This window comes from Thunnus albacares, chromosome 12 (assembly GCF_914725855.1).
Source record: "Thunnus albacares chromosome 12, fThuAlb1.1, whole genome shotgun sequence".
In the NCBI taxonomy this organism is placed as follows: domain Eukaryota; kingdom Metazoa; phylum Chordata; class Actinopteri; order Scombriformes; family Scombridae; genus Thunnus; species Thunnus albacares.
In genome coordinates this window covers 16,997,572-17,023,819 of record NC_058117.1, presented here as the reverse complement: position 1 = coordinate 17,023,819, position 26,248 = coordinate 16,997,572, and the positions used below count along the sequence as shown (strand labels likewise).

The 26,248-nt window shown below is 41.7% G+C and overlaps 1 protein-coding gene across 1 annotated transcript in view; it reads right to left on the bottom strand.

Moving 5' to 3' along the window:
- Nucleotides 1–25,471, bottom strand: part of phlpp1 (PH domain and leucine rich repeat protein phosphatase 1) — a 48,113-nt gene extending 22,642 nt beyond the window's left edge. The window contains exon 1 of the mRNA XM_044368926.1: nt 22,457–25,471. Within this exon, the coding sequence (XP_044224861.1) occupies nt 22,457–24,080 (1,624 nt within the window). The 5' untranslated portion in view covers nt 24,081–25,471. The remainder of the gene's footprint in view (nt 1–22,456) is intronic.
- Between the last annotated feature and the right edge of the window lie 777 nt (nt 25,472–26,248).

The window sequence follows — 26,248 nt, the reverse complement described above, 5'->3', positions numbered from 1 at the left end:
TTCACGCAGAGATTTAAAGCCACAATCTGTGCTCCAAATGTAAACAAAAAGGGATCCACGCTACAAAAATTGGAGCCGGCTCTCATTCTCAAACTGATTGACAGGTGAAGACAAAACCAACAACTAAATCAAATATATTAATGTTTTATAATACAGTAAACGATTTATTTACATCAGTAATGTTTGTAAGCATCATAGTGAAACATGATTGGTTGAAAGACATACTTCATACTTTATTTCTTTAGGATACTTGGTATCGGTACTGTTTTCCAGGCAGTCGTGGTTGCATATAATGTATTGAAAACGAATATTACAACATGAAAACAATATGAAGTTTCAAACATGGGAGATTTCAGTTCCCATTTGTAGTTTTGAGTAGTTTGTTCACGCATAGACATGTCTAACTGATCCCACATAATGGCACTATAATACTGAAGGCTGCTCCTGAATCCAGCATTTTTTGGCTTCAAGAATTTGCAAGAATTTGCAATTTGCCTTGTGCAACGAATAACTAATGGATACCACTGTAATAGTTCTGTCAATGTGATTCGAAGACTGCTGTCAATCCAGTTACTTTAATGCTGTCCACTATGTCGCAATACCAGCCATCTGCAGAAGATTGTAAACCATATGTGGTCTTCCAGAATCTCATGTATACCTCAAAATGATATGGTTGATAAATTACAGATCATGCCTTTAAACAAACTGCATACTAACCACAGACCAAGCACAATCCTTCTTTCCCACTGATTTAAATGAAGATAATTGGCATTAACAAGGTAGAAAACTTTCAAAATGATAAGATTATACAGACTAGAAACTCTTTTGGTGTACTACTGTGACAATATATCTCACATGGTAGCACATCCCTGTAGGAGTAGGGGAACTAGCTCTATGCATTTTCCGTTTAATTCAAGACTTTAAGCCTGTGAAATGTGCATTAGCATTTTCAGAAGGAGCATGCAGACGTGTAACAGCTGCTACAGTCTGCAGCTTCAACAAGACATCTCTGAATACTGATACAGTGTGTTTATACAGTGTATTTGGTGTATTTTTTACAAAGACAATCATATGGACATAAAGGTTGCTAAATGTGTGATTTTCAGTATGAAAAGAAGAATCAGAATTTTAGCAGATATTTCTACTACCAGTCTACAACACTGCCTCCCAGATGCCCCGCTGCCCCTGTTATCTGTCATCGTTAGTGATCGGTACCCAAGGCCGACCTCTCTCCATCCATCTCCCCGTTTAACAGATTCAACCTTTTTTTTTTCTTTCCCGGAGCTTCTCAGTAATAACAAGGACACATCCCTGGTTAATCATCCTGCCCTGCTAAATGCAACCTGACATCAGCACACCTCCACTACAGGACTGGGCATGCCGTACCGTAGGGCATCGATGACCCACATAAGTCACAGCAGAGCACGAGCATGCGTAGATGCACGCTTGCTTATTCTATAGGCGATGACAGATGTGATGTACCGGACGGCAAGACTCTAGGACTTATAAATACTTCTAAGCCTGTATCGAGTTCCTATATCTCTGGCATCAGCTTTTTTTCTACTTCTTTTGAAATATATTTATTCAACTGAAGCATCTCATTAAAGCCATTAAAACGACAGAAGCCTCTACAAAGAGTTGACAGAAGACGCTAATGAACTATCAGACTAATCATCAGATAATCTGTACTGTGTTGGAGATATTAAGTCATGAAGAGCAAACTGAAGTTAAGGGGAGTCAGTGGAGAAGCGACATAGAAATAGATGTAAGACAGAGTGAGGCCAGCTGTTAGTCTGCGACACAAATAGCTGCACTGTCCTTCTGTTAGAAAAGACACACGCATACACACACACACACACAATGTAAAAATGCATGTACCTAAGGGTGTGAGTTTGCACGCAAGGGAGGGATGCGCCACCCACATCTGATCAGCTATGCCTCTTTGCCTGTTTGTTTCTCCATCTCTGATCCCTCTCTCTCTCTCATTCTCAGTGGATGACTTGAGGTGATTACTCAGATCCAAAGTGACAGGCCGTGTTAAGCCAACTGTCTGCTCAGACAGTGGTTGTCGAGCCTTGCTGGAAGGTGGCTAAGGCCATCGCGGGTGACAGGCTGCCCGCTGCACTCACCTAAGTGCTCCACATTTTTTCCCTCACGTCACACTTCTCTGCACCTCACAAGACGACGCACATGTTGAGCCGTGAATGTGCGGCGGTGAAAAACACAGTGTGAAGTAGAGATTTGCGGGAAGGTCTCAAGGCTGTTGAAATACCACAGTTTCACGGTTTGTGAAATGAATTACCTTTAATTAGTAGCTTCTTAATCCTACAAACGTCCCCTTTAAAAGTTCCCACATGTTCCCTCACAAACGTGTCCACAGAGAGAGGTTAGAAGGGGCTGAGACTGACGAGGTGTTGATGTGTGAAATGTGTCAAGCTGTCCTTTGTGTGAAAGTGATAAGAAGATGAGGTACGTGTTTGCATGGGAAATAAGTGAGATGATCGTGCATTACCGCTTATCATGTGACATGGCAGATGCACGTGTGCTCACATGCGTGTCAGGTGTTGTCACTTTGAACCATGTTCCGCATAAATATACTCGGCTGCCATATTATCTTCACTTTTTAAAAAGCCCATGAGCATTCTACACAGATATGTTTTAATATTTTGACTGCCAGGAAAAGGAGGAGTCAAACAAAATATTCAGCAGTCAAAATATCATAAAAAGGGCTAGCTGGAGAGTACTTGGATAGTTTTATTTGGTGTCACGTAGTTTTTAGCTGGCATGGCTCTAGGGTTGGCAATCCTTATCCCAATCAAAATCTTAATTTGTCAAACACTTTGGTTTATGACCAAATAGCAGCAAAACAAATAAAATCAGGCCATTAGCAACTGTTAGCATGCTAACCAGCTAAACTAACACAGTGAACATGGTAAACATAATAACAGCTAAACTATAGCATGTTAGCATTTAGTATGTAGAGTTTTGTTAAAGTGGTACTTATTGTTTTAGTTTTTGTCCAAAGGTGCTATTGTAGGGCTGCAAGTAATGATTATTTTCATTATAGATTATCTGCCAATAATTTTCTCAATTAATCGATTCATCATTTTGTCTATGAAATGTTAGAAAATAATGAAAAATGACCATTTCCAGACTCAAAGGCCATGTCTTCACATGTCTTGTTTTGTCCAAGCAATGGTCCATAACCCAAAGATATTCAATTTACTATCACATAAGACAAAGAAAAGCATTAAATTATAACAAGACAGCAATTTTTGTTTGCCATTTTTGCTTTAAAAAATGACTAAAATGATTATTTGATTATCAAAATAGTGGCAGATTCATTTTCTGGATTAAGCAACTAATTCTTTCAGCTCTACTATATTGATGCATACAGAGAGCAGAAATTGGAAAATAAATGTGACTATAATCTAAACCATTAACTCAAAAAATGTCACTGTTTGCAAGCAAAAAGCTTTCTTTAAAAAAAAAACTAAACAAAACAAAAAAAATCTTTGGATTATACTCTGACATGTTTCTACATCTTAATTTGTCATTTTGTTTTGTTCAGACAAAATAACCTTGACCTTCTTGTAGTGACTCTGTAAGACTCACTCAAGTATATTGATGCAAAGTCAACTCAAAAGTGCAAACAACTGCAGTCAAGAGTGAAATCATGATAAACAAATGTAGACAGCAGTGTTTAGACAGTGCCACAAGCAGCTGATTAGCCAGCTGAGTATTTATTTAATCATTCATGTTACAGCATGCTTTGCTTCCATTATCTCATTAATTAATAAAACATTTAAACATGATTAAATCGTTATGCACTTTAGATGCCACGTTTCTGAATGTGTGCGATTTTCAAAAAGGAGAGTTTTACAGTACAGAATTTCAATTTTCTGGAATATACTAAAACAATATCTACAAATAATTCAGGATAAGGGGACAGGCAGTGTGTGTGAGTGAATTTGCTTTGTTGTTCTCAATTGTTGCTCTCAGATGGTGATGTAGCATTAAGGAGGGGGGGGGCACCCAGAGACAAGGGGCTCAGGGAAAATATATTGCTGTGGCCCTGGTGACCCTGAGATGTCCCTTCATCCCTGGAGAGAGGGTGAGCTGGATAATTAATAGTTTGATGGATGCCCTCAAATTGTGATAGCTCATCTCTCTTAAGCATGTCACCAAGAAGGATGCAATCAGATAGAAACACACACACACACACACACACACACACACATACACACACTAACTGACACTGTACAACAACTTCTCTTCCAGTCCAGTGAAACACATCCTGAATCCAAATGAGGTCACAGCCTGCAATATCTTCCCCATCAAACCATTATTACCCTTTGCCCCTGGGGAGAAGGGAACTAAACAGCCCTCTGCTATTAAAGGCATTGTACAATCAGTTATCAGGTCAATGCATTACCATTCACTGCCTGTAGGGGCAGTGTGGGGATGCATAATGGCAGGGGGATGACCTGAAGGAGGATTTGTAGTGTGCTCTGTAATGCTGAATTATCTTCTCTTTGCTGGAGTTTGACCCACTTGCACACTAAGTTGCTCTTCTGCAAATTATAATATCTAACATGACTTATTGCACAGCTGTAGAAGCTCAATCTACTTCTCATCTTTACATATAAGGTCATGTGTACCTGATTCTAATCTCTGTTTAAGAGCAGAAGCAGAAACAGATCCATACTATCTCTCATACGCCTAACAGCTACAATGAGGCACAGTGAAAAAAAAAGCCATAAGAGGTTTATAAATCAAATTCAGCAGATATGAATCTTTAAATAAATGACTTTTGTGCCCTAAAGAGAAAGCAATAGCAGCATTTATATCAGCTGCACTGTCCTTCACACCACCCACTGCACTGTGAACATGCTTCATCATGTAATTCAATCAATATCCACGAAAAATAGAACCAGATGCAGTGAACAGAGAGGAGAACGGCGTTATGGATGCTCTGAATCGCAGGTGTTGTGTTGGCATCGGTGTGTGAAAAAGAAGATTCTCCCCAGTGATTCCCTCTGTCAGTAGAAGGGCTGGATGCTGACGTACATAGATGTGTGCTCCCCCTCTCCCTCTCCCCCTTCTTCCCAGTTCGACTCCTGCTGCTGTTATGTAATGCGTGTGTGTTACGAAACCTTACATTGGAAAACACGAGCCCACTGATCAGCGAGCTCAGAGAGCAAGCACACACATAAGAGCTCTGGGGATTGTTTTCACTCTCTTGTTTGTGCGTGAGCAAATGCAAATGTTACCAGAGTGGACGAAGGTGCCTGCATGTTTGCTCATGCAATACAATACAATATGTGAGTGTGAGCTACAAATTAATTAAATGCATGGGTGTAAATCGGAGTGTTACTGTGAGGCTGTGAAAGTACGCAGAGCTCCTAAATGAATTATTTAATATGTTTGCGGGTGAGAGTGTGTGTGTGTGTAAAATAAATAAGTAAAAGTATAGAAAAGAATAATGAGGGTCCATGTACTGCGTGCTTATACTGTACAAGAGTGAATACTAAGAGCTATGCTGCTGTAGGGAGAACTATAGCAAGAGAGAGGGGGATGGAAATAAAGAGCTATCTGTAGGATGGAAGGGTAGGAAAAACAAAGTGAGGTCGAGCTGAGATGGTTAAGATAGAGTGGGGAAAATACTGTATAGAAACATAAATACATGGATAAACAGATAGACAAGGAGTTGGCCACAGGCATATCCTGTCACCCGAGGCAGGAAGGACTCATGAGAGGAAAACGCTGTAAGGCTAGGTGAGCTAATCATGGTCCTCACATTGAAACTACCACAAAACAGACATTCAACCAGACACTGCACACTCTGCAGCTGACAAAATTTGACATTGTATAATTGCATAAAATCATGTATGCATGGTTCTAATTACAGTTCATTACAATTGGGGTCTTATTTTTGTATAATTTCTATTACGATAGAAAACATACTCATAAACGTATAATTGCTAAGATGTACGAACAGCAACATCATTACAACAAAGTCTGACAGGTTGTAAACAAGTTTAAAGTTTAGCAAGATTATCTAGACCTCTCTATATAGTTGATCACTATTGATTGATCATGAGGTGATTGTCCTTGGTGATCTCTATTTAGACTGGCTTACCTCAGCATCTAATAATTTTTAGGAATTTTTTTACAATCTTAATTGTACAAATCTTATTTCACATCCCACTTGCCCCAGCCTGAAGGATTCCTCCAAGTCAAGCATAATTGACTTCCTGCCTGTGGTGTTTTTGACCTTGCTGTTAGGGACCATTGCCCGATTGTTTGCATTAAAAATGTGAAACAGAGGAAAACTAATTCACATGGTGGTTCGAAAAAACTTTTTAATGACCAGGCCTTTCTACATGACCTTTACTCCAGTCCAATCGTTGACACTCTCAAAACCCCTGATCCTGAACTAGCTTTAAGTTATTTTACCAGTGTTTTTAACTCAGTTTTAGATAAGAATGCATCTTTTAAAAAGACAAAATGTAGATCTCTGATTCAATTCTATGTTATTTTATTCCAGTAAACATAATTCCTCTAATAACCACAGTAAATTCTGGAAAATAGTAAAATCTACCTATTAACAATTCTAGCACTCCTCTACCTGCCTATGTTGTTAATGGGCTAACTCATAGCCATGCAATTTGCACTGTTTTAACAATCATTTTGCTGCATCTCGTCAGTTATTTGAGTCTTGGTGTTGGTCTCAACGGTAGTCTGGAAGAACATAGGTCATCCTTCCTTGATACTACTACTGAAGTAAACCACTCCTTTAGCTTATCTCATGTCTCCAGTTGGATGGTAGCTGATGCCTTATGCAATATTGATACGCCTTATGCAATATTAATGTGTGAAAATCAACAGATGATGACAAACTAGAACTATTTGCTCTGAAATCCTCAGCACAGCTAATTTCTGAAATCATATTTTCAGTCTTAGCATTACCTCTGACATCATTCCTACAGTTACATGTACTTCCTCTCCACATAGGTGGTAGCAAATTCTGTCCTTGGACCAGTTTTATTCACTATTTATATAAACAATATTACCTTTTCATTATACAATTGTAACTTTCATCTATACGCAGATGACACAGTCCTTTACTCTTGTGTGGATTCTATTCATGCCGCCACTCAAAAGCGACCATTTAACCTCCTTCAAAAACACCTTCATAATTTGAAACTGATCCCAAACTGTGCAAAGTCAAAATGGGTGTTGTTTTCAAATGCAACAAATATTGACCATGGTAGTTTTAAAAAAAAAATTCTGTTGCAATATTGTAAATATCAAGGCATTTGGGTGAATGAAAAACTTACTTTTAAAGTCCATATTGCCATATTGTTATCAAAGCCGAGATGGGGTTTTCTTTTCAGAAATAAATCTTGCTTTCCCTTATTTATGAGAAAAAGAATTGTTGAAGCAGTTTTCCTCTCCGTATTGGATTATGGGGATGTTATTTATGGGCAGGCAGCCAGTTCTACTCTCAAACCTTTAGAAGCAGTAGATCACTCTGCATTAAGATTCATCACTGGAGATACTGTAGTTATGGGACACACCATTGCCTACTATATCAAAAAACTGGCCTGCCTGCTCCATCAAGGAGGAGGAATCAGCATTTGTTTTTATTTATTTATAAAGCTATTTTACAAAAGCCCCCCCCCCCCCCCCCCCCCCATCTCTCAGCCCTGCTTTCTTGGAATGTTGGTACCTGCTCACAGACACGGCTCACCCTGCAAGTACCAAAAATTCATACAGCGTTAGGAAGATCTGCTTTCTGTTACTGTGACCCACAAACTTGGAATATGAAATAAATATATTTACATCAATAAACGTATAACAACAGTATTTTATATAGAACATAAGTAACATGCTTTGCTTGTCTTCTCCTGTTGTATTTCTGACAGGGTAGCTGCTCAAAGCATGTTGCCAGACTTCTCGAGTCATTTTGCTGTGTTTCCAGACCTCAGAAATTAACTTGGTGAGTGTACTATTTTCATAACGAATAGAAATTATGGTAAAATACCAGAATTATTCATTAAAAAGGAAAACAAGATGCATAGTCATGTACTGGCGGATTCTTTTAACCAAAGCAAAAGTGTTTCTTTATCAGCAGAGATGCTATAAGAGAAGCTGTGATGTTTATTCACTATGGATGAGGAAGCAATCGAGTTTTCTGATAAGACCTTGCATCACGTAGTGTTGGGTCCGTTTCAAATTTTTTTCTCCTTTTCTTAAGGTTAACAACTCAGAAAAAAACATCAATGTCTCACTCACTTCCTGCAAGTATCTAATATCTTCCCCGCAAAAGGTCAGATATATTCTCCATCAAAACCCTCTGAGTGTTTATGTAATGCAGTTCCGTGTAGATTCAGTTCGAACGCATGACAAACTTGTTCATCTGTGTGGAAGACAATAGCTATTCCACGTTGGTAAAATAATGAATTACCAGCAGGGTCATGAGTGCGTGAGAGACAAATGAGAGGCTGCGCTTTCACACACAAAATAAAACAAGCCTGCACACGTGTGAGCCGAGTTACTGTTGTGTGATAGTAAACTGGCAGGAGAGCCAGGGTGCCCAGTTATGTAATGTGTCTCTGTTTTGCTTGCTCACACACACACACACACACACACACACACACACACACACACACACACACACACACACACACACACACAGACACGCATGCACGTTATGACCGGAAAGGTTTTAACTGTGTGTACATGTGTGTGTATGTGCATATTTTAATGTTTCTGAGGGCCAGGAAGGCTTTCACTGAACTGAAATTCTGAAGTTTCCCCTACTTATCTTCCTTTATTACCCATTCCCTAAAGTATATAACGTCAGGCTTCAGTATCTCCAGCTGTCATCCATACTCTACAACCCTCTTCTCTCCCTCTTTTTGTCTGTTCAAAATTAAAGTCTGAGTGAAAATACAAAAGAAAAGATCCAGGAAGTCTTGCTTGATATTTTTCCTTAAATGGTGCAGACAACCATGGAAAGATCAACATGTATCAACTCTAAGTCTTCATCAGGGTCATCAGGGTGAGACCCTGATGAAGACTTAGAGTCAATACCTGTTGGTCTGTTTGGTTGCCCATATGCTCAAAGAATGAATTCATAATATTATTTAATCTGAAGATGGAGTGTCTTATCTGCTTTGGTTGTCTGCACCACTTAAGGACAAATATGTAGCACGACTTCCTGGATCTTGTTTTTTGTATTTTTACCTGCCCCACTGAAGAGCACCTGTCGTACGAGCCATCAGAGCCATGCAGTGCTTCCTTCTTCCATTGTAAACTGTTAGTCTGAGTGGTTTTATGTGTCTGCCCTTGCAGAGTTTCCCCATTTCTAGCCAAGCTTACTCACGACCTGACCTCTCTGTCTTCACACCTTTACAAAGCCCCAGCCCTCTTCTGAAATATGTCAGTATGGATTCATCCTGCTTAGGTATCGTTAGGGCAGTACATGGATGTCCTGGGTCACTGCTCTATGGCTGACAATTCTCCCTGACCTCATCTAAGAGGAGGAGAAGTAAAAACGGAACTTTCCAAAAAAAAAAAAAAAAAAAAAAAAGGGACAGATAATGTTCTACATTATTAGGAGTGTCCTATTCAGCTATTCAGCCCTCCTCTGCATTCACAACTTCCTCTCCAGCTTCAAGCTGGCACACCCATCCCCATCCCCAGGCCCCACCCACAGCCCTCCACATGCCAGCAGTTCCTGCAGTGTGTCCTCAGCACAGCCTGCGCCATCATGCTCAAGGATACACTGTTGACAGTTACGGGTCACTGCAGTCCAGGCACAGGGTGGCACACACTCATGAATGATGCAGCACTCGCCCTCAGTCTTACAGCTCTCTCACTAACACATGAGGACACATAATCAGCCTTGCACGCGTTGAATGCATGCACTATGGCACAAAGGCGGTCTGCAGCCATGACCGAAGACGCAATTAAAGCTAATCCTAGACACCAGCAAACAATGTATGACAACGCTGTGATAGATTCTCTGCCTGCTGGAGCTTTTCAACGAGGCAGGAACCGAGGCATACGTTACCCCCCTATGAGCTCCAGTATGCTGCATGTGTGTCTGTGCTAAAGTTTCATCAATACAACACACCGGATGAGCTCATAACATATGGAGCATGGATGTAAAACACCGACTACAAGCATGACTCCTGCTTATTTTTCATGGATCATCAGAACTCGATTTGTGGTTGGAAAGAAAACTAATTAACAAATAATAACGGCAAAAACAAAAAAAATTCCTAAATTAATTAATTGCTTAAGTCATTCATTAAACAAACTGCTTCTCAAAAGTGAAGATTGTTTCTTTTCTCTTATGTATATCACAAGATATCACCATGAACTCTGGAAAACAAAATCTGGAAAAAAAAAATAAAAATCTGGAACAAAACTGTGATTAATTGACAATAAAAAATAATCATCCCCACTCCATTTTGAGCATATTTACCACATTCTGCCAGAGCAAGAACAGTCGAGACGAGAGGAAATAAATGTGCTCTCAGTCTGGTGAGATCAGGAAAAAAAAAAGATGATTATACTGCTGCACATACTTTTAAGATTCACCCAAATCATGTAAGAGGGTTTCTCAAACACACATATTATCTCATCGCCCAGGACACCGGTTGCTCATCAGCGGCGTCACTGTGTCACTTCAGCCTCCGCATTCTGTCACTCAGCAGCTGCTAATGGCCTGTGTACAGCAGCAGCCTGTCTCTGCAGCACTCCATACAGCCTTGATAAAGTGCAGCGCCTTAGGGGCTTAAAGATAGAGTTAGAACGAGAAAGAGCGGGGAGTAAAGGTATTGTCGTCTTAAGCACCAGTATAATAACCCCCCCCTCCTAGGCATAGAGGTTTAGGCTTACCCACCTAGCATTCAACCCCCCTGGGAAGTGCATCAGGGGAGGGTGAAATGTGAGAGCTAGGGATGAAGGGGGAGAGTAGCGATAAAGGAGCGAGCTGACAACACCTCCCTCTGATACCGAAGCTAAAGAGACGAGATGAGAACGCTAATTGGTAAGCCAGTGAAGGTTTGATGTCGCGCAAAAAAGGTTAGAGCTGATTGTGGTGGACCGTGAATGCACATGCCAGAGTTTTTATGTGTGTGTGTGTGTGTGTGGTTATGTGTATGTCAGTGATTAATTAGCTTGCAGCGACTCCCGCCTGTTTGTCGCCCTGGGTTTCCCTGTTCATTTGTACCGCTGCATTAATAATGCCTGTCGCTGATAGAAATGAGGCACGGATATTTTTACATTCAGCCTAAGAGCCGGCGTGGACGACTATTAGAGGGAGAAAAATTTTTTAAAAGGTCACAAAAGAGCAAAACTCCAAAAGATAATCAGGTGGATTGTTTGTGTCACAGCACCGTGACAGCTGTGATTCTTTGACATTTAACAAACAGTCTACATCCTAATTCATGAACTGTTAAGTATGCAGCTCTAAAGACTCTGTGCTGACAACCTTGAGTAATACAGACATCCATTCTGGGGGGGATTGTGTCAGGAAACTAAAATTATTGTGATAATAAGTCAAAATTCTAATTATAGTGACACCAGAGTTGCACAATACACAAGAGTCCTTTCCTGTGCAACAGTCAACTTATTTAGCCACTGCACTGTCACTAATACCCTCCGTCTCCTCATACAATATGTTAATATGAGGATTGTGCGTGTGCACTTGTCAGTCAGTCAGTCATAATTCAAAGACTGAGGGCACGATAAGTGAGCAGCAGCAGCAGCAGCAGCAGGGTCACATGTCTAAAGGTCAACGGTGAGAACAATGTGATTTTATGTGTCTGTCTTCTGCTCACCAACAACCGAGACAAATCTTATCACAGTTTCTTTCCTGTGCAACACAAAACTCTGATGTTAATCTGCTTTTATTAGGGCTGCAAATACCCATTAGTTTCACCTGCTAATTGTTTTGGTCTATAATAATGTCGAGAAATTGTGGAAAAATGCCCATCATGTTTTCTCAGAGCCCAATGTGACTGTCTTGCTTTGTCAAAACAGTACAAAACTAGAGATAGAAAGATAATCAGTTTTCTATCCTAAAAAAACTAAGAAAAACAGCAAATAGTCACATTTGAGAAGCTAGAACAAGTGGACTTTTAGCAATTTTACCAGAAAAGTTACTTAGATGATTAATCGCAACTCAAATTTGTTGTATATTTATTTTCTGTTGATGTACTACTCGATTAATTGACTAAGTTTCAGCTTTAGCTTCTATTACACATTATACATTGAAGTGCATTGAAGCTACCTGCATCCCTGATACAGTTTTACCATGGCAACACTCAGCCTACCATGCAAGGAGAGATTTTTTTTGATCTCAAAAGATTATATAGTCTGTGTTTTGAAAAGATGACACGGCAACTTTTTTTCCTTCACAGTGAACAGATGTGATTTTATGTACTGTGTGTGCACTAAGCATGTGCTACCAATCAACGAGTAGACAGATTCCTGAGTAGAGAGAAGCAGATTTAAGTAGGCGGCAGCAACATTTTCATAGATGCAGCACTAGAATAGCAATGGCGTGAGCTAGAGACTGGGTGAATACCAGAGCAGTGTACTGTACTGTAATATTATGAGAAGTGTGTGTGTGTGTGTGTGTGTGTGTGTGTGATTGGTGGGATGAATACTCTGCTGGCTGGACCAAAAGCTGCAGCCTGCTCAAGGCTCCTCTCTGAGCTTGTTTTGCTATTAACTTGTTTGCAAGTATTTGTGCCATGTGACATCACAAATTCACCAAACCTGATACGATTTATAACCATTTAATCATTTTTTTTGAATTTTTCATATCTGTCCTAAGACAATATTCAGGCACCCAAATAAACACTGACACATGTTTTTTCTGCTGGAATCATTCCTCCTGTTCATACTGGCCATTAAAAGATCCCTTCATAATGTGCTTTCAATATAAGTAGTGGGGGACAAAATCCACAGCCCTCCTTCTGTGCAAAAATATATTTTATCTGAATATAAAATCAAATCAAGTCAATATCTTTCAAAGTTACTTTCAATTTAATACCAAATTCCATCTTTTTGTTTTGATCCTTCCACTGCAGCTGAACAGGAAAATGCTGTCCGTCAAGACACAAGGAGGGAATTCTTTTACTAAAAAGACTGTAACTTTGGAAGATATCCACTTTATTTAACTAACTCAGACTGCTGGAGCCTCATATCATCTTCAGATAAATATTATCTTTAGATTTAAATATATTTTTGAGGATTGTGGATTTTGTCCCTCGTCACTAAGCGCATTTGGAGGGGATCTTCTAATGGCCAGTATGATCAAGTAGGAATTATTATTGTATGTAAAACCTGTTTCAATGTTCATATGGGCACCTGACTATTGTTTTAAGACACCTATCCTTTAACTGCTGGAGAAATGATCAGTGAGTTAGAGAAACAGTTAGCCAAACTGAAAAGCAACTTTGTCTCTATAAATAACCAAAAAAAAAACAAAAAAAACACAACAATTTGGCCCACCTGATTCTGTCATCTCCTTCGTCGTTACGCCAGGAAACTGTCTTTATATGAGAGTTATGAGCATGAGTGGTGACAATGACATAATTTGTATTGCTGGCTGGAATTAATAGCTGCTGATCCATGATGAAAGGCAGTCAAACTACTTTCAGTTCCAAGTTTCCCTGAGGGTAGACCGCTGACACACAGATAAGCACATCATTGTTATTGTTTGTACTTAACCTCTAACGCCATTCATTATCAGAAGCTATGAAGGACTCTCGTAGCTTAGCTAAATCTGGCTATGATCCAGGGGGATGTTGCAGGCGTCCAAGTTGTTCTGAGACACTTCATATTAAAGGTTGCCATGTTGTAGCACTACTTTAATAGTGACAGAAACGAACCAGGGGTTTCATACAAAGGATGAGTACAAGTAATAATAAAAGTAAACAGTGATTTTTATTATTTCTAGTCCAGCTATTCTCCTATTGCATAAAAAATGCATCTGACGTTAGTGGTCAGCAGTTGCCTTCGGGTAGAGTTGTCCATGAAGACAGCAGCTACAGAGTCAGTTGTTCAATAATCCCACAGAAGGACAGGCCACAAAGTAATCAGACCCCAGATCTGTGGTTAAGGCTACAATCGGTCCAGTTCAGAGCCGAGAGAAAGCACAGAGAGGACAGAGAGGAAGGCTTTCACACAAGAAGAGTGAAGGGGGATAGAGAGAGAGAGAGAGAGAGAGAGAGAGAGAGAGAGAGAGAGAGAGAGAGAGAGAGAGAAAGCAAGAATTAAAGGGCTCCTGATGATGCACAGGGAGAGGACGAGTGAATGAATGAGATTGTGATGTTGTTGCACATTCCCTTGGCCCCACGTGCTCACTTTTCTCTTTCTCCTTCTCTAACACCCCCCCCCCCCCCCCCTCCCACCTCTTCCCCCCCTCCCTCCTTTCCTTTTGTTTTGTTTAAAATTTAACAAGGTCTGGAACAGTGGAGGGCTGAAGCGGGCATCCGGGGTGTTTTGGCTCAGCCTCATGTCACATGCAGGGGCCATGTGAACACAGTGGCACTGAGGAGGGTGGGGGTGCTAAGGGAGGAGGGCACAGAGAGAGAGGGAGAGTGAGGGATAGTGAGAAAAAAAAAAAAAAAAGAACTAAAGCGAGGGAAGTCTTTAACCAGAGCGTGAAAAGAGCTGGGTGTTAGCTGAGTGAGAGTTAATAAAAATGTATTTATGAGAGGCAGCACAAGCAAAACAGGAACTAGAGATAGAATAAGACCGGCCGGCGGAAAACAAGCATGTACAAGAAAAAAAAAAAAAAACAGAGAAAGGGAGGGGGACACAGGGTGCAGAGAGAGTGAGAGCTAACTTCCTGGTGCAGCAGGTGACTGCTTTTTTTTTCTTTTTTTTTTTCCAGGATCTGGGTGATTATCAAACTGCAACAGCTAACAGCAAGTGACAAGTAAATTGCCATGTTAATGATTGTAACACGCTGCACATGGAGTGATGTCTCCCTAGGACTTTAAGCTTCACAGACCTCAGCCCTTAAGTAATTAATCAGTTTATTAGGTGCACCTGAGCAATTTAATGTAATCCAGTATAAGAGTCCTGAAAAAAATCCTACACTTATGAAGCTTATAGTTTTCTATTTTTTTAGACATATGTTTGGCTTTTGAGGGGGAATATTAGAATAACTTTTCTATAAAATACAACCCAATAAACTTACAGTAGGTCTAATTTAGGTAGAATGTACTTTACTTGAGTATTTCCTCTTTTCACTTTTTTTACATAATACTTCCACATTTTAGAGAGAAATATTTATATATACATATATATATATTAAATACTTTTTACTCTACTCCATTTTTACAGTTATAGTTCCAATTACTTAGAATACTACAGTTTAACATCGAAATCATATGATCACCTTAAAATATGACATACTGCTAAAGAATAAACTAACAGCAGATAAAGTTATTATAATTAACAGCTATTCGATCAGCTACAACAATAAATTGCTGTTTACACACTAACGCATTAGTAATAACCCAATAAAATGATATACAGTATGTGATAACATGACTTTCTGACCCAGATAGCATTGAACTGCACATGTGTACCTAATAAACTAGTGACTTATAGTAAGACATGGCTGAAAAGGCTGTGATAGTTTGGAATTACAGCATAGACTTATAACAGTGATGTGCTGTGGATAAGCACAAAGTATGCTACCTGTGCCTTTACAGAAACAGTTTTGCACAATCACATACCACACAACACTGTGATTGTGAAGTATAACTAAGGGCTTTTGATTGTACCTTGTTTTCTCTTGAGTGCTTTCTCTTAAACACACTAGCCAATGAGGAAGTGCCATTCCTGTACTACAGCATTTTTTGAGAGAGATGAACTTTCAACTAGGTCATTTCATATCAACAGCTCTGCCCCGTTTCTATTAGAGCAGAGTCCATAGAAACAAGCTGAGCTCCACCCAAACACGCACTGTATCTAGCTGTGTCCAGATGACATGAACAAAGATTCGGGGACATTTTAGCAACGCTGTGAATTCCACTCGCACAATACTATTTGCCAAACACTCCCATCTATTTAGCCTTTTGTTTCCGCGCTGCAGGAAAGTGTCTCTGTGAAAACAACATCGTCAATAAACAGCTAACCCAAGACCTTCCTAATCTTATCCTTTTGCAATAACTCAATGTATGTGAAAGAAAATGAAAGGCTAAAAAAATTGGAATTTGAAACTCAACGTCAAATAACGTCTCTGGAGACTTGTAAAACAAATCAGTGTAAGCACCACTGGAGCGGTGGTATTTAAAAACCTCCCATCCAGGAACTGACACAGTTCTGTCCTGCACACTAGCAAGGCAAGCAGGCCGTGTGTTCCCTAATCGGAATTTTTGGGCCTCTTTAATGCTGAGAGTTGCAGATGTTGTCTGGTATTAGGCCATGCTGCTGCTGATCAAAGCTGCAGAGAGTGAGCCCCTGCTGGCCTGCCTCTAATCCCCCCTTCATGCATGTGGTCAGGGCAGGGGCTGGTGCTCAGCTTGGGGACAGTCGGCCTACTCCATGACCCCACTGAAAGGGTAACCTTTTCACTGCCTTTGCTCGCAAGCACCAGCCACTCAAGTCCCCCCTCGAGGTTTCTGGGGGAGCGTTCGTCAGGGGCAGTTTGACAGACAGCTGAGAGGCCTGGCTGCTCCCATAGGGCAGGAAAAGCCGCTGCCCCTCCCAACCTCCTTAGTTCGCCAGTTCGCCTATCTCAGATTTTGCCGGCAGGCAGACAGGAGTGACATATCAGCATGGCATTGTTCAGCCTAGATTCAGCAGCTTACCACAGAGCAATGAGAATTTCAATCGCATACCACTCTTATTTCCACAGGGGCATAAACTAAACACAAAGCATCCTCACTCACAAACCAAGAAGACATTTAGAAAAAGTGTTTTTAAGTGTGCTGGAACTGCAGAAATAATGACTTAAGCTGTTCTTTTTGCCTTTTATTAATGTTTTTTAAAGAAAATTATGAGGGTGACCAGTAATTCCTGGAATGAAAAGCAATAAGCTAAGGAGAGATAAAGAGATATGGGGAGATAAATGGAAACTGTCAGATGGTGTGAGGGAGGAGATGCGAGGAGAGATAGTGAGAGGAGAGGGAGGGGGATCGATCATGAGAGAAATTGAGAGAGGGAGGAAGATTCAGTGAGAGAGCAGAGAAGAGGAGGGTGGGAGGATGTCAGCCAAGAAGGCAATCTATATTAGACAGAAAACAGTTCCCCTGGCTTTAACTGCTACAAGCTGACACCACCATCCTCTCCATGTCTGCCTCAGTAGACACATACATATATACACATACACACACATGTAAATCCTCAGAGATACACACATCCATCTCCATGCTGAGGCTGCGTGGCCACATTTCATTTGAGACTATATCTACACGTGTGGTTCGCACGTGAAGAGACATGAAATATATAAATCTATTCTTTGATTTCTCCTGTGCTGGTTTTTATCTTTAGTGCACACATACACTAGTAAACGCAAAAAAAAAAAAAAAAAAAAAATTATCAGCGCACACCGACACATGCGTATTGGATTTGAGCTCTGGAACGTGTGAAATCTGATTACACAATTACATAATGACTCAGCAATGGGCCGTTTAGAAAGACCATTAGCTGTCAAGCGAGGACATGGATGTGAGAAAGGATGATGCAGCCTAGTGCCTCACTTCTGCTAAGTTTTCCCAGGAGTGTTTGCATTCATAGAGATGCTGAAAAAACTAAAAAAAAAAAATCCTGTTTTATACATTAAATTGAAACTGACACCCAACTATTGAAATTCATGAAACCCTGTTGAGCTGTAAAACATAACCTGAATATCATTTGAATAACAAAATGCAACTAAACCACTGGAATGGATCCTCATATTGTTATCAGTGACCATTCATAAAAACAAAACAATGTCAAAAATTGTGTATAGGGTCCCCCCCCCCCCCTCCCTTCTGCCCTCTGAAAATGTTTTCATAGGGATGCAAGTGCAAGAGCAATCTGCCGTGCAGACGGTACGAAGAAAGAGCAACGTGGTGCAGACAAGACAGGCTGAGTGGTTCTCTGCTTAATAGCTGCCACAGAGGCTGCTGGAGAAAGCTTGGAGCTTCATTAAGCCTTTAAACCATGCAGAGTCCTTTAAGTCATCACGTCAGCCGCTGCCTCCTCAGAGAAGGCCTGAGGTAAGAACGGAAAGATACAGTCCTGAGTTGAGATTCCTTCAGGCTTTTAGAGTAACTGAACTATCGCTGTCTTTCTGTAAAAAGGTAGTGTCTCGTGTCTACATGGAATAAGTGAGAGTCAAGCTGCTTCCGTGTCTCTGTTGAGATTTGTTTTTTTTTTTATTCGGGTTGCAAGACTTCTTTTATTTGGTTTCTTCTAATATTGATTAAAACCTTTAATTTGAGTAGGATGGTAACAATTTAAAGCCACAAATTAAGACATCCGTTTACCACAACTTTATATTTCCATGATGTCATTTGGTAATATTGATGTGTTGTAGAAAAAGTCTTGACACAATAAATGAGAAGTGAAAAAAAGTTAGTCCATTTTTAGCGGATATTTTTCCTTCCAAGTTTAAATGCCAAAATAATGCTTTGGTTCCTAAAAAGACCGTAATCTGTAATTTGAAAATACTTTGGAGTTGAACCAGGTGATGACAAAAAAAGGGCAGAATTTTTGCAGTGTTAGCCTTGGAGTTGTTGCTAGACCCCAAAGTAATAAAGTAGCAAATAAGCACCTCAATAGCAGTGAGGAAATAGGTGTGAAATCATTTGTTTTGAGAATCTTTGCGGAAAAAAACTTATATTAAAAACATGAAATAACAAAAATGCACTATACAATGTTATTTTAAGAAACACAAGTAATTCGCATCACTAATCGTGATAATACCATAATTTTGACCATAAATATGTAGGCCTGTAACAATTTAGTGTTACACAGTAACACAGTGTACAGATAATAGCACTGCCGTTATCTGCTACGTTTCATCAGTTATCTCTGCTTTTATTAGTTCTGCAAGAACAGTTCTTCCTGCCAAGTTCACCTTGCTGGCACATACTGAAAACAAAACGGGAATTATCTGAAAATTGGGTGCAGCATGCTGAAACTGTTATCGACCTTGACTTTGTTTCACAGAAGCCGGGGCTATAAACCGATCCTGCGTGGAGCTGAGAGGAATTAATACCTTGATGATTGCTAGGCCGGTATACGCCAATGGTCATTAATTTCGCTCATAAAGCAGGCCAAATCTTAACACCAATTTAGATTTACAAGAACTTGCTTTTAAAAAGCAAACATTTCATCTTTAATAGGGTGAGTAGAGAGCTCACAAAAAGCAATGGGTATGCTGAAGTGCATGTGGGCCTGCTGAGTAGGCTAATGAATCTAAATTATTTAGTGTGCTGCTTTGGTTTGGTTAAGAACTCATGGTCCTCCGCCTCTAGGGAAACCCTGTGCCAGTGTGTGTTAGGGTTCAGTATGCCATTTCCTTTTCTTGCAAGTCTACACACACTACTACCTCTGGGTATGGGAACAGAGCCATCCAAGCAGGGGACAGCATTACTTGCTGGGCTGAGGATCTCCTGTTCTCAGAGCAGAAGACCTGCTCCTGAGTGACACTGACCTGTACACTATACTTTTACCTGGATGGGCACTTAAATCATAGCTGTGACTCCATCAGGAAAACCTGTTAAACCCAACCCTCTTAAGGAGCTGTACTTTTATTAGGAACTGTAGAATTTTGGGCCAGCAAGCAACAGAGTATGCATATATTGATTATATGAGTCTGTGTAGTGTGTATGTTTTTTTTTAAACTCTTTTTCCTTGTACTCAAATAAATAACTCTAATAAAGCTGGCTCGGCATTACAAGAGGCTCCTGTGTGGGCAGCTCTGAAAGGATCACTCGTCAGCTTGCCAAAGAGGACAGCGGCCCTTTGATCTAGGCAGCCTTCTGTACATGTGTATGTGTGTGTGTGTGTGTGTGTTTGTGTGTCTAGCAGGGCAAAGTGAATTCTCTCATCTGGCTACTGCATAGTCTTTGCACTCAAAGCATGACCTGACCCCTTCAAAGTCAAACTGGACTCTGCATTGTCCAAAGGGTCTTGCGAGATGCACCATGGCAACTATTGGACTTCCTCTTCTCATCATTCTCCTGCTTCCCTAATCATGTGGAGTGCTGAGTACCCTCATCTGTCGCTTTTATTAAAGATACAGAGTGGTTAACTGGCTTCTCATATACTTAATATCTAAGTTTTATCTAGAGTTAAAAGTGCACAGTGCTCTTATTGAGCAACTGAGCAATAATACAGAGTTTAGATACTGGACTTCCTGTATCAAAGGCCACTCAGCATGCATGGGCATGCAGACAAAAAGGCCCTTAGTGTGACTGAGGTCTACAGTTGTAGCAGCTGCGCCTAAGAATCAGCCAGCAAGTCAGCTGAGGCTGGCTCTATCTCCACTATCTGGGCAGGACAACCATTCAAAGACAGCTCAACATGTGTCAGTGCGGTATCCCCTCGTACACCCCGTCCCCCCCAACCCCCTCGTTCCACTTCCTCCTCAGCAGACGTGCCTGACATTCTAGAGGAGCCAGCGTACATTCCTCACATGCCTCCATCGTGCAAGGAAGCAGCAAAAGAGCAAGCCAGACATGTCACAAAGACATCAGCACTGCTTTCTCTTTAACAGCGCTTCCATCTGCGAGTGTATAGGAAAGTGCTCTTCAATGTCCTTCTACATGTGGCTGAATGAGAATTAGGCCTTTTTTGTGCAGACTGTAGTCTGGGTGTTGAGTGGAGTTTGTTGGCTGTGGGGGGGCTGTAGAGAGAGCTCAGGTGACCACAGTTAAGCTGTCTCACATGGGATGTGGAGGCGTTACCCTCAGAGGGGCATCAAGGCATTTTTTTGCCCGCCTTTAACAGCTGCTGCGGCTGCTGGTTGAGCTCAGCTGACTGCACAGGCTCACAGCACTCATTTGCTTTTTCCCCCTACATGCACATCCGTCCACATGAGCCCCAGTGTAATGCTCATACAGCCTGCCATATGATGCTATCTAAATGAAATCAGTCTCTCAGTACCTCAAGCAAGCCAGTCTTTCAAGAGCACAATAGGTCATGAAGTGCATGTGACTGTGAGAGGGAGCACATGGTACATTTTCAGCTTCATATTGAGTGACCTTCTGGTTCAACAGCCTCTCGGGACAGGAAGCTACAGAGTGTAAGTGCCTCCCTTTTCCATACTTTAGACCCAATAAACAGTGTCTCCTCAACTGTCTGCACCAGACACTCATTTTCACCCCACCCTCCCCTCCCCTCCCCATTTCACTTTCCTCAGTGGCAACAGCCATGGCAGCAGTGGTGGAGGCAGTGGCGTGGGGAAGAAAAGGGCTTCCTGGGCTTTGGAGGAGCACGTTAACCCAGCTTGGCAGGCAGTTAGTTAGTGTGACAGTAGCCGCGCTGGATGCCAATAGGACGGGCACTGTGCAGCATCTCAATGACCAGAATTCACTGAGTCCACAGAGAGGGTTTATGGTCCTCCCAGCCATACTGCTCCCACCCCTACTCTCCATCCAACCACAAAGGCATTCAGCCTTTTCATTAGGATGATAATGGGGCAAAAGCCGGAAAGGGCCCCATGTCGGAGCACCATAAGTTGTGGTGATGGCTTTGTGGCGATGTCATGCGTGTCCATGGGAGCACAGTGTGCTGCTACGGTCCGACAAAGACAGTCATGGCCGGAAGAAACAAACAAACAACAACAAAAAAAAAAAAAAAAAAAAAAAAACAGACCTAAAATTTGAAAGGAAGCCCCTGAGGCAAGGTAGATCTGGCAAACCAATAGTCTTTGTACTATGACCTCAGTCTAACCCATTCATGCAGCCACACAGGAAAACCGGAACATGACAAACCATCACTGTGAAGCAGACTTTGCCTAACAGATATTAAATAATAAGCCTCTGAATTGCTGCCGCAGCAATCGGCAAAGGTCTGCAGTGGCTTCACTCACCTTGCCTGTGGTGAAATAATAACAAGAACATGCTGGCCTGTTCTCTTCAATCAGACAAGAATTTAAAAGACTCTGAACGGATGTGAGTAACTGTGCACAGAGTTTTTTCAGTGTTCAAATGAAGAAGTGTGTATTATTACCTTCATGTGAGCCTTTAATTCTGTCTCAAAAAGGGAAATAATTAGTTGGATGGCTGTATTAGTACCATGTTATAATGCATGGATGCACCTGCCTCATTCTGTGATACAGGTTGACAACCTGTTACAAACCCTACAACTCTGCTGTCCAAACCAAGTGGTGTGCAAAAAAGGAAGGCCTCAACAAGTCCCAAAATGAGCAGAAGCCTGCGCCATGGCTCATATCCACAAATTAATATCTTACCTGCATAGAAACGCAACAAGGAGCCAATTTCTGTGTTAAGCCCTTCCTCTTGAACTCTCCAGGGGTCCTTAAATCCAAGCTTAAAAAGAAAGTCATTCTGGATCTGCAGAGGCCTCTCATCTGGGCTAAGCCTCCTGACAGCTTCACCGTGCAACTGGACATACAGTGTGGGGCTGGACTCACAGGAATCTCCATTGTAATCTGCTGTCAGCCCTGATTTTACAGCACCTTGGCCACAGTCGGGATCTTGGATGTCAGGTGAATTACCTGTAGAACAGGCTCTAGACAATGAGCCTGCACTACTGCTGGGTGGCAGGCTGCCCAGACTGTGTGGGTTGAGTCTGCTATCTGGCCCCATATTGTTTGCCATGTCGTTTAAATGTCCGATGTTGCACTGCTTGTAGTTGCCGGCGACACCATTTGTGTGATGTTGGGAGATGGGGTCCATGCTTGTGCTCGACGCAGGACAGTCGAGCTCCAGTTCGTCCGAGGAGCTGCCGTACATGTCATGGCCCTCTGTGGCACTATCAAACGAGGGGCTGAGGATGGATGCCTCTGTGCCCAGAATCATGTCATCACTGAGGGAGTCCCGGTGCTCGCTGAGCCGGGCCCCGGAGCTCAGGTCATCAAATGCACTACTCTCCACATCTGAGCCAGAATTTAATCCATAGCTGTCCACACCGTTCCTATGCTCTGAGTCATCATCATTGGGGTTATCCATGTTAGAGTTGGAATTTAAATCTGACAGTGAGCACGTAATGTTGTCTTGTGACTCTGACTCCGGGGTGAAAAGTTTTCCATCAACGTCCTGTTGCTCATCTGCATTCTCCATAAGCAGCAGTCTTAACCTGTCACTCGGATGACCCCTCAATTCTGTGGACTCCAGGGGAGTCAGGTGGTTGCATTTTATACTTGAGTCGTCATTGACCTTGCATGGATTATCATTATATTCATACTTCACATTGCAGTTGCCATTTTGGTCAGTCTTGGGGTTATCTTTACTAAAAATACGCATAACGGAGCTCGACTTACTGCAGAGTTTACTCAGACGGAGCGCCACCTCGCCGGCTGTGGTGTCCATAGTGCAAAGGACCGGCCTGGGATATGAGGGCGTCAGTCTGTCGTGGACATGTATGGAGCCCCGGTGGAGATCGGCTCTCACCCACTCGCGATCTGCGGACTGCAGCTGCATGTTCTGTCGGTGCTTCATCAGAGTCTTGCGATCCAGACTCCGAGTGTGTAAAGACGCAGAGGAAAGGGCCGAGTTCATCTTGGCGCCGCAGGCGGCGGTGACAGCTGAAGTGGTGGTGGTGGTGGTGGCTGCAGCTGCGGCGGAGAGGTTCCTCTTCAAGCGCCTCCGTCTCAACAGGAGAGAGCTGGAGTTGCTGGATGAGCCCCGGCCATTAGACGCCACAGTTCGGTTTGACGCACTAGATCCAGCCGTAGAAGCGGCGTGAGAAACACCGTTCCCGTTCTTTGAATCTACGCGGGAGGGTGCCAAATGTCCACCGCCATCGTCCGCTGGAGTCCCCCGGGCGACAGACGCTCCGCTGGGCTTCTTCATTAACTTGGTCGCGCCTCCATCCGACGCGCCATCCTCAGCGACAGCCTGCACACTTTCCATCTCTGCCAATGAAAAGTCCCCCACTCTAAATAAATAACGGTGCGCACTTGGTTATACCTACAGCGTCTACATTTAAAAGCCCGAATATGCGCCCACAGTGGTGAATGTCCGCCAACTGGGCGGTGTTGCTGACTTATTCCACTAGTAGTCATTCACTTCTTGCCGTCCTTTCCCTGTCGGAGTCTCCTCCGCTGCTCCAGAAAAACATTTTACCGATGATATTCGCTGTGAAGAGGCAGTGCGCGCAGGGACAGATCAGGGCGGAGACGTGACTGTGCGTCCCATTTGGACCAAAATACAGCGTTAGAATATGAAATGAACGTCGGCCGACCTCCTACGCAAATACTGGCTGATATATATTCATGAGGAGGACACAAGATGGGGTCGCTAAAAACAACGCGGAGGATTGTGGGAGGTGTATTTTTCTAGCGTGTGTCTCGCAGTCGCCGCCGCTGGAAGCAAATGATATCAAAACTATATTTCCCAAGAATCTTTGCGTCAGTTTTAGTCAAGTGAGGCGGCGAACAGATGAGAGGCGTAAACATAGCTCGTATAAAAATGTTTGGTGTGCAACCACATAAGCACGTCCCCCCTTATCTAGTCTACTGTTGTGTTATCTCTGCTGGCTACCTGTACGTAAACAGTGAACATAACTATCGCATTGCTCAATGTAGTGAAGTCCTGCACACACAGCCAGAACTTAGCAGCTGTCATCTGTTGAATATGAGAGAAAAACTTTCAACCGAGCTCCGAGCCTGCGTGCAATGTTTATTTGTCCTTATCAAATAGCCTTCAAATACTGCTGCGCGGCAAAATGAAGCGTCCCTGTAGGTCTAATTATTTTAGACTAGTGGTGACGAGGCAAATAACTTAAGCACCATCTCATCAGGGCGCCATTTCACAAGGCCATACAGACCAGTCTACGTGCTGTTTATTCTATTGTATTTCTCGCCATCTAGTGGAGCAAACCGCAAGGCTTGACCTGAACTTTTTCCTGTTGACGATACAGAAGAGGAAGGCCGGTTACACAGTCTAGGGTCACTTTTTTTTTTTTTTTTCCAAAATGTGGTGAAGCCAGGAGGTGTTATTTCACACGCAAGTCGACATTTTATTGTTCATACAAAGGTTCCAATTTTTAAGTCCAAATAATTTGCACATTGATTTTTGTGATCTTTGAAGATGCTTTAATATCAAAAGTTAACTTGAAAGTCACACTCTGTGATCTAAATGTGAACAAAATGGGAGCCTCTCTATTATAAAGAGAAAGAAAAGCTTACTTTTTTCAAACTGATTAACAGACTTTACTAAAAGTAGAATCTAAATAAATTGTGTTTCATGATAGCGTAATAGGTTTGTTCTTATCACAGCAGTCAGAAGAGAACTATAATTTCAATTATCTGGAATCATACAGACTCTCTTACAGCCTATATACTGCTGCTGCAGTCTTGTTCCCAGACTTTGATTTAAAACAAAAAATATGTATAAACATTAAATAAATGTCCTAGTTACAAACCCATCAACCTCAGCTTTTCCATGCAAATTCAGCAGAAGTTTATCACAGGGGCATGGTGACGTTTTAATTAGTGGAAGACCTATGAACATGTATATTGTTTTCACTTCTGCTCAGTAAAGCACTTTGTCCATTACGTTGTGTATTTTACAGCCCCTATGTTGCAGAAAACACTCTTTTGAGGGTAAAGCAGTTTTTATTGCCTTGTGCACTGGGAACCCATAAAATTATTATTTTTTAACTTTACAGGCAACATCCCGCTGAATTGGCAAACTTGAACCACGGACATTGTTTTTTTCAGTGCTTTATCTACAGTTTTATGTCTAAATGGCTGAGTTTTTTTTAATGTGCCAAACATGTTTCAACTGAACTGTCATTATCTATATTTAAATACATTATGAAGTACAATATACTACTGGAGTAATACTGGACTTGTAGGAGAATATAAGTAACATAGGGAATAAAATTTGTGAAGAAAGAGTGATTGCAAATACCTGAAAGAATTATCGTTTTGTCAATAAGTTCAGATGTAGCTGAATGTTAAAGTGGTGCAAATACTGTACTCTATGGCAACCCTAACAGGCTAAAGAGTAATGTAGTGCAGTAAAATGCCAGAGGAATGTGTCAGTACCAATAACAGTAGCTTTCAAAATTGTAA